At 55.5% G+C, this 9,446-nt stretch overlaps 1 protein-coding gene across 6 annotated transcripts in view; it reads left to right on the top strand.

Moving 5' to 3' along the window:
* Positions 1-3,713, top strand: part of DRC10 (dynein regulatory complex subunit 10) — a 145,657-nt gene extending 141,944 nt beyond the window's left edge. For all 6 annotated transcript variants that reach the window (XM_078667154.1, XM_078667152.1, XM_078667155.1 and 3 more), the window contains one exon: positions 2,696-3,713. In XM_078667154.1, coding sequence (XP_078523280.1) covers positions 2,696-3,001 — 306 coding nt within the window. In that variant the 3' untranslated portion in view covers positions 3,002-3,713. The remainder of the gene's footprint in view (positions 1-2,695) is intronic.
* The last annotated feature ends 5,733 nt before the right edge of the window (positions 3,714-9,446 follow it).

Genomic DNA, 9,446 nt, shown 5'->3' on the forward strand with positions numbered 1-9,446 from the left:
GAACCGCTCTCACCCCTCACAGTGACAAAATGTCGCATCTGGCATGTCCCCCCTTACTGTTCACAAGTTGCAGGTATGCACCATCATTCGTCCAACAGGCCATCCGCAGTCCCTGGGGTGACCTGAGGGAAAGGGCCCTCGTCCTCATCCGAGCCCCCCGTTCCCACCTCCTCCGACCCCTGTTGAGACTCTGTGTCCGCCCGGGAAGAAGCGGCCGCCGCTCCAGATATGACAGCAACCGCCTGCACCGCCGCCTGCCTCGCCAACCCTGTCTGGGAGTTCGTTGGGGACCGACCATGCACTCCACGTTTCCTGGTGCGGCGGCTCCGTCGAGGTCTGTGTCGCATCTCAGTCTCCGAGTCCCGTTGTCCCGGGCCGTCCTTGCCCGCGCGGTAGAGTTCAAGCCACTGCCAAGCATCATCAGAGGAGTCAAAGAAGGTAGCAGTCCCATCCACCATCACCTTCAGGCGTGCCGGGAAGAACAGAGCATGTTGTATGCCCTCCGCTCGGAGTGCCCTCTTGACAGTCAGAAAGGAAAAGCGGTTTCGCTGGACCTCCTGGGAGTAATCTGGATAGAGGGAGACTGAGGCGTTGTCCACCTTATACGGGCCAGACATCCGGGCGTTCCGCAATATGAGATCACGATCCTTAAAGTGAAGCAGGCGCGCCACCACAGGACGGGGGGGGGCGACCCTGGGCCGGAGGGCGGCCCGGGACGCGATGCGCTCTTTCCAGGGTATAGAACTGTGATTGGCCCTCAGGGGCGACCACCTCTCGCAGCCATTTTTCCCAAAAATCCACCATATTGTCCCCTTCACATTTTTCGGTAAGGCCTACTACCCTTACGTTGTTGCGTATGTTGCGCCCTTCTGCGTCTTCGGCCCTCCTTTCCAGCAGAATGTGGTCAAGTTGCTGTTGTTGCAATCCCGCTGCTGGGCCCCCCGCCAAACCCTGGTCCTGAGAGTCGGGCACGTCCTCTACAGGGTCAGTCTGTGTCGCCTCCGGAGTGCGCCGAGGCAACCCCATGGCGCAACCTCGCTGGCCGGGATCCAACGCAGGAAGCCCGGGTCAAGCGCCCCTGGTCGTGCTCCCCAAGGAACGCTAAGGCGTGCCGCGATGCTGCGTCGCAGTGTCTGTGGACCTCACCGCCCTGCCTCACCCCGGTGGCGTCCCCTTGCTCATTTCACATATGTTGGGGGCAAAGCACCAGCCGCTCTCAGCCAGGAGTATGGTTCCCGGGGTCCCCCTCGTCAGCTCCGCCAGGAGAAGTCACCTCTCGAATCCACAGGTGGTCCGCCTGCTGTGGCCGCCCTCTACTCCGCTGTGGTGGGGTCCCCAGGGGTGTACTCACAGCGTCTTTGGCCTCCTCTCCAGGCGCTTCGCAATCCGCTTCCGCCTCCTCCGATCCGCTCCCGCCCCTCCGCCAGAGTCCTGTGCTCCACAGCTCCAGCGGAAGCGCGGTCCCCGGGCTGGTGCAGTCACACCCGCAGGACCTCCAGGTAGCAGCCCATTCGGAGGGAAGGTGGGCCGCCAAGCTGCAGGGCAGGGGGGTCAGCAGGAGCGTCCCCGCCCGTTCACAGACCCCGATGGGTCCAGCTAGCCTCCAGCCCGGGCACCGGGGCTCAAACGCACTGTGGGGGGAACTCCCCACGAAGGTGAGTCTCACAGGGCCCCACAGCCGACTCTTCCGCGGTCGCGCCGCCGTCCAAAATGCTCTCCAGGGCTCCGGGTGACGGCCCAGTCAAGCCGCCAATGTCCGTCGGAGGAGGGGGGCCCCCCCGCTCCACCTCGGCCACCACAGCTCTGTTCAGCGCCGCCCCCCGCCGCGACGCGGCCAGCACCCGCACTCCGCGGTCCCCCAGCCGGATCTCCGTCCACAGCCGGCGGGAGCAGCTGCACACAAGGCAGAGTGTGTGAGGCCGGAGATAGGCCACAGGCAAGATGGCCGGAGCTTCGCAGATGTTGGCGGCCGCGATCGCCACTCGGGCAGCCCCCGTCCTCCGGCTCAAGGCCCGATCCGGGCACTGGTACCCCTCAGTCCCAGGGGGCCCCCGCTGAGGCCTCCAGCACAGCCAGGGAGGTCACTGATCAGGAGAAGAACCGAGGCCGGCACGGTGCTATCGGCTCACGCGTCCATGCTCGGTGGAGTCCAAGCCACGCCCCGAGTAAGTGATCAGTTGGCAATCATTAATTACAAAAATTGACATATAGGGCATACATTACAGCAGTACATTACTAGTTTCGAGTGCGAGGAGGACCAATCCTGGTCATCGCCATATCAGCTGTAGGGGAACTGCAAAGCTCGCCTCTATAGACATTCCAGTGACCCCATTTCTTATCCCATTTCTTAGGGCATCCCCTGACCTTATACATAGTTTTTTCCGACAACATACATGTATCCATTGCAGCGACCCATCTGATCAGGAGCGGTTTATTTGGTGAGCCCCATTGCATTGCTATTTCACGCTTTAATAAGAGAAAGCCCAAAGCCGCCCATTGTCGTTCCAGTTCAGTGAGATATGTGGGGTCCACACTTTAAGGAGTTTCACTGAATTCTTGGTTTGTTTTCCAATATAAATGCAGTAACTGAAGCCTCTGAGTGGGAACGCAAGCAATCCAGATAGTAGGTGGTGGACGCTGCCTCCAGAGGGTAGTCTAATGTTGGGCCGTAACCCATGAATTCTTTTCCCCACAGACTGAGCTGGAGGAGCTGCAGGTGGTGTACGAGGAAGAGCTAGCACAGCACGAGGAGCTGAAAGAGAAGATGGCTATCCTTGAGGAGGAGTATCTCCAGATTGTGGAGGAGCGACGACTGGCGCAGGAGAAGAAAGAGGCAGAAGAGAGGGAACTGGCAATACTGACCCGCGCTGCCACACTCATCCAAGCACTCTGGAAGGGCTACCTGGTCAGGAGGCTCATGAAGCCCAAAAAGAAGAAAAAGGGCAAAAAAGGCAAAAAAGGCAAAGGAAAGAAGGGAAAGGGCAAGAAGGGCAAGAAATAGACCCCACATTAGTCTCATAGCCACGTTAATGCCCGTCTCCTAAATCATGGTTTGGAACACATCGTCCTCTGTTGTTTATAGATTGCAGATGCCCTCCCAGTGTCCTATATCTGCATCCCATTGCCCCATTCACTGGTAAACTCTGCCCGCTCTAATAAACCACAACATGTCCTCAAGTCTTATACCCTGAAGCCGTTCAGTCCAAACATTGTAAATCCTGACTCCTTACCTTGTCTTTCTACATGGCCTCGTGATCCACAGGTTGACAAACTCTCCTTTCCTCTGACACCCCATGAAATATACTAGTGTGCCCCAATGTGTTATTCCTTCACGCGTCACCCTCTTCCAATACACTTTTCTATGTCCTTTTGTTAAATTAGCCCTTCCCCCTTTTCATAACTCAAAAATAGATTCCTTCATCTAATAGATCAACCCCATTTGAAAATATAATACACTGTCTAGTAAACCTGGCCTATACTTAAAGACTTCTCCCACCCTTGTGCCTTCATCTACTACAACGCCCACTTTTCTTCATTGATACTGGCCATTAATTAGTAATAGAATTGGAGCCACTGCACAATAACCCCTTATCTATAAAATGTCAACAAGAACCCAAAACTTGTGTTTAAAAAAATAAACTCGCAGCAGTAGTATTTTTCTATAAGTTAGAGATAAATAAACTTTCATTGCTTAAACCTATATTTTCACGGTGTTGTAAATCCATGATGTGGAGAAGTATGGATTACTGCAATTTGTGTAAAAGCACTTCTTATTGCACCCTGTGGAATGAATGGATATTACTGGAATGTCTCCTGGCAGACTAAGGGATTTGTGTAAGGGGTGTACATTTGGTAAGATGTGCTACGGTATACAATGCTTTGCACATTATCTGTCAGAGCGGAGGAATGCACTGTTTTTTTCTAATTAAGTGTTTTGTAATACTGATCGAAAGCACGCGTTTGGCCATGGAATGGGTAAGTAGATTGCTGAGGGGAGTAAATATTCTGGAAAATGGAGAAATAAGGATATTTGTCTGTTTGAGTGCCTATGTTCTTTGACTGTGTTACCAACAATGGCCAGAATACCACGCAAGCCCACAACTAGCGCAGTGTCCCTAGCGTACACTGTGCATCTCAAAATAACGATGGCATGGGGTCCGGTATTTACTGGGCGCAGTTTTCACTAGGTTCCCCTCTGTGCAATTTGAAATGGGGATAACGTTTAAATTGAACAGGTCCGAGGTGTGCAAACACAGCATGTGCATCGTTTGCCTCTCAAGAAGCGCAAGATTTGACATGTGAATAAGATGGCCTTCCTCCAATAATCCTTTAAAAGTCACTATGGCAAGGTGTTTATTCATCAAGCACCCATAAATGCCCAGAGGCTGAAGCTTACAGATGTTACCATTCCTCAAAGTTTTCAAAAACGTAGGCGACTGGCGACTGAGCGACTGAGACTCACATGAAACTTGGTCTAATGTGAGTCTGTTTTAGCTTGGAGCACTCACAGCCCAGAATAAAAAACAGGAGTGGCCAGTGAGCGCTGCAATTTTAATGTGTGAGATTCACTTTTTTCTTTTCTCACTGGGGTTACTGGTGAATGTGTACACTAAACAGCGATTGGTACTTGTTACCCGCTGTGGCACGAACATTCAGCACATTGTCTGTCTGTTGTGAAGTATAAGGATTGTTACATGGTGTTTGTGCTTTTCTTCCGTGTGTCTGTATCTTTTTCTTTCCACTTTGCTGAGAGTGAGCTACCTATGAGGATAAGTGGGTACACTGGTAATTGCTAGCCAGATAACCCCATTGGCGGTTCTACCGTGAGGTGCTCACTCTCTTTCTCCACATTTGTTTGTGGTATGGGTGATAGTTGTTTGGCAATTTTAACTCTACCTTGTGTGTACTTTGACAAAGAGTGACACTTGCACAGGAACTAAGAGCCCTGATACAATAGGAAAAGGGTAGTGATATTATTATGTACACACCTACATGGATCCTGCAGTCTAATTGAATAATAAGAGTGTCTTGAGGGACAGGCCATAATTTGGTTTGACAACTTCAGCTACCCCTGTATGTCCCTAGTAAGTGGTACCCTTGGTACTTAGGGCATGGGTACTGAAGAGGGTCCTCTGGGTCTGCAGCACTGGTTGTGCCACCCCAGGCCCTCCTCACCAAGGCTATGCACTCTGCTATTGCAGACTTCATGTCTTGGTGCAGGATAATCGAAGAGTCGACATGGCACACAGCCCTGTGTGCCATGCCAACCATACACTGCATAAGATATAGGTAAGTCACTCCTACTGCAGGCCTTTAGCCCTAAGGCAGGATGCACTATATCCCACGTGAGGGCACATCTGCATGAGCAGATATGCCCATCCAATGTCAGGTCCTTTCTGTGATGTTGCATGTGAACAGGGAAGCCATAAAGAGTAAGTGGGGGGGCGTGGCCTAGCGGGTGAAGATGGTGGACGTAGCTTGTTAGAGCTCCCACCGGCCCGAGATTAATCCGTGCATTTATCCTAGCCCCTCGGACCTACCTGGCAGTATACAGGCTCAGCGTTGGTGGCGAATGGTGTGCGGCGCCCTCCGGTGTGCCGAGTGGAGTCCCCAAGCCATCGGGGGTTGACGACGGCGACGTCTTGAGGCCTGGTTCGGCGCGCGAGGCCGGGGCCTCGATTTTGGTGGCGTCCGACTGGGTGGCTGCTGCGCCGGTCCCTGGCCTTGGTTTCTGGTGCCGCCCTGACCACCTAAACAGACACCGGAGCAGAGGGTTGATGCCCCGCTGTGCCCCTCGGCTCCTTGAGCAGTAGCCTGGGCGCCTCGGACGCCGGGGGACGGCATTTGCTGGCGCTGGGGCCTTGAGACCGGGGCCTCGATTTTCGCGTCCCCTGGCTGGGGGCGGGATCGCTGGAAGCAGACACGTGTGGCAGAGGGGGCGGCCCGCCTGCAGTCTCGGCGGCGCCACTGATCCCTGCGCTGGACGCCTTTACCCCCTGCCCGGCTGGGGCCCCCCGCAGAGTGTCTCTGGAGTCGGTGGCAGGAGTATTATTGCGCTACAAGTGAGTCTCCCCGGTCCCTGTGTCTGTGCCTAGGGACAAAGACGGTCGGGGAGTGAGGACCCAGTGTAGTGGTGTGTGCGCAGATTGCTTTGGGGCCCGAGGGCGAATTTGGTGCGGCGGCCCTTCTACTGCCTGCAGCATGACCAGGGGCGGAGGAGGCAGTGGCCCTGCTAAACAGGGGCCCATAGACAAGTTCACTGGACCGAGTGGAAGTGCCGGTGCATCGGGAGGGAGCCAGAGTGCGGGGCCAGACAATGCGGCGCTTATGGCGGTAATCACCCAGTCCAGGGATATGCTCGACGCCAAGATAGGTGCAGTGGGGGCGGACGTGACCTTGCTGCGCCAGGATCTTCGCAACGCGGTGACCCGCATCACGGAGGCGGAATCCAGGCTTTCGACAGTGGAAGACGATATGGGGTCCCTGAAACAGAAAGTGGCCGCGATGGAGAAGATTCAGAGAGGCCTGGCGCTTCGGGTGGAGGATGCAGAAGGGCGGGCGCGCAGAAATAACCTTCGCTTCGTGGGATTTCCCGAGGGCTGCCAGAAGAGGGATATGGAAGGCTTCTTGTCCAAGTGGTTGGAGTCGTGGTTACCCCCCGACGCGCTGTCACGGTGCTTCGTGATAGAGCGCGCCCATAGAGCCCTAACGCAGAAACTGCCTACGGGTGAGCGGCCCAGACCGGTGATTGCACGGCTATTGAACTATCATGACAGGGACACCATTCTGCGGGAGGCGAGACCGAAGGACACGGTCTTGTTTGATAACCAGAAAATCATGATTTTCCCGGACTATACGAAAATGGTGCAGCAGCAACGGCATTCCTTCATAGCAGCCAAGGCGAAGCTACGCGGCCTGAAGCTCCAGTATTCGCTACTCTATCCGGCCCGTCTTCGAGTGATCTTCCAATCGCGGACACACTTTTTTGACACCCCGGAAGACGTTTTCAAGTGGACGGATGAGACGGTGAGAGTTCGACCGCATGCTCAGCCAGGCCTGAATCCAGGTTCATCCAATCAATCAATCAATCAATCAATCAGTGACACTTATAAAGCGCGCTACATACCCGTAGGGTCTCAAGGCGCTGGGGGGGGGGGGGGGGGGGGCAGGGGTGCCGCTACTGCTCGAACAGCCAGGTCTTCAGCTTCTTCCTGAAGGAGAGGTGGTCTTGGGTCAGGCGCAGGTCGGGAGGGAGGGAGTTCCAGGTCTTGGCGGCCAGGTAGGAGAAGGACCTTCCTCCCGTAGTCGCTCTTCGGATGCGGGGGACGGCGGCGAGGGCGTGGTTGGCTGATCGGAGGTGGCGTTTGGGAGCGTAGAAGTTGACTCGGCTGTTGAGGTAGCTCGGGCCTTGGTCGTGTAGGGCTTTGTGTGCGTGGGTGAGGAGGCGGAAGGTGATTCTTTTGTTGACGGGGAGCCAGTGAAGGTCTCTCAGATGTCCGGAGATGTGGCTGGTTCGTGGGATGTCGAGGATGAGTCTGGCTGAGGCGTTCTGGATCCGCTGGAGTCTCTTCTGGAGCTTGGCGGTGGTACCGGCGTAGAGGGCGTTGCCGTAGTCCAGTCGGCTGGTGACGAGGGCCTGGGTGACGGTCTTCCTGGTCTCGGTGGGGATCCACCAGAAGATCTTCCGTAGCATGCGTAGGATGTTGAAGCACGACGAGGAGACGGCGTTGACTTGCCTGGTCATGGAGAGGGAGGAGTCCAGGATGAAGCCCAGGTTGCGTGCATGGTCTGTCGGTTTGGGTGCGGTGCCCAGGGCGGGAGGCCACCAGGAGTCGTCCCAGGCGGAGGGTGAGGAGCCCAGGATGAGGACCTCCGTCTTGTCCGAGTTCAGTTTCAGGCGGCTGGTCGTCATCCACTCGGCTACCTCTTTCATCCCTTCGTGCAGGTTGGCTCTGGCGGCGGCGGGGTCGTTGGTCAGGGAGAGGATCAGCTGGGTGTCGTCGGCGTAGGAGATTATGCTGAGGTTGTGTTTGCGTACGATGGCCGCGAGGGGGCTCATGTAGACGTTGAAGAGGGTGGGGCTCAGAGATGATCCTTGGGGGACGCCGCAGATGACTTCGGAGGCCTCTGACTTGTACGGTGGTAGGCGGACTCTCTGCGTTCTTCCGTCGAGGAAGGAGATGATCCATTCCAGCGCCTTGTCCTGGATTCCGATGTTGCTGAGGCGCCGTACTAGGGTGCGGTGGCAGACCGTGTCGAATGCCGCGGAGAGGTCAAGGAGGATGAGGGCCGCTGTTTCTCCATTGTCCATCAGGGCTCGGATGTCATCGGTGGCGGCGATGAGGGCGGTCTCGGTGCTGTGATTGGCTCGGAAGCCGGACTGTGATGGGTCGAGGGATCCGTTCGTCTCGAGGAAGGCGGCCATCTGCTTGTTGACGGTCTTCTCGATGACTTTGGCTGGAAACGGGAGGAGCGAGATGGGGCGGTAATTCTTCTCCTCATCGCCGGATCGGGCAGATCAACGTGTCCGGGGAAAGAGACACAGGAGTTCTAGGTCACGGCAGCGCTCCCCTCCTCATGCTGGGGCGGGAGATGGAGCACCTACAGACTCGGACCACTCTACTAAGGACAATTGAAGGCTGTTGGAGTGCAAGGTGACTTTTTGCTATAGTGGATGTTGGCAGTGTGTGGCTGATTAGTGTGTCCGGCTGCTCACCTTATTCGGAACTGGATACCTTGACACTGTTTGCTTTACATGTTGGGGATAATGTGGGACTGCGGGGTGGGGTTCGGGGTGCTATTTGATAGGGGCTACATCCCTCCGTTATGGGCGGGTGTTGGTAAGGGGGGGGTTCCTGAGGGCTGAGTGGGTAGTTGGGATCCATTGGTATGGATGGTTTTGGGCGCTCTGTTTTGGGCCCGAGGTCACCCATGCCGCGACAGATACTTCTGTGTTCTATGAGGTATAGGGGAGGGGGGTGGGGGTTGAGAGATGGGAAGTTTAGGGGGGGGTTTGGAGGGTGCGAGGGAGGGAGGGGGGTTCAATTCGTTGTGCACGTGATTCTCATGCTGGGCTGGTAATGGTGTTGTGTACTCGAGCCCGCTATTGGATGCTCTTGCTTTGTATTCCTTGGGATCATGGTTGATGCTTTGCCTATGGGGCCCCATGGAGGGTCTATATGTCAGGGCCCGCCTCGCCGGATCCGGTTGATGAATATATGGTTCCACCTCCAGCTGTTACCAACACCCTGACTGTAAATCACAGGGTGTCCGAACCAGCAGGTGAGGGAGAAATGATGAAAAAAGGACCGGGGAAGGGAAAGGGTCTGCAGGGACAAGGGTTCTGAAATTACAAAACACAGGACAAGGATAAATACTAGGCAGCGTACAACACTACACTCAATAATTCTCGCTAGAACTCCTATACCTTTTCAAGCTGTAATCAG

Source organism: Lissotriton helveticus, chromosome 11 (assembly GCF_964261635.1).
Source record: "Lissotriton helveticus chromosome 11, aLisHel1.1, whole genome shotgun sequence".
NCBI lineage: Eukaryota > Metazoa > Chordata > Amphibia > Caudata > Salamandridae > Lissotriton > Lissotriton helveticus.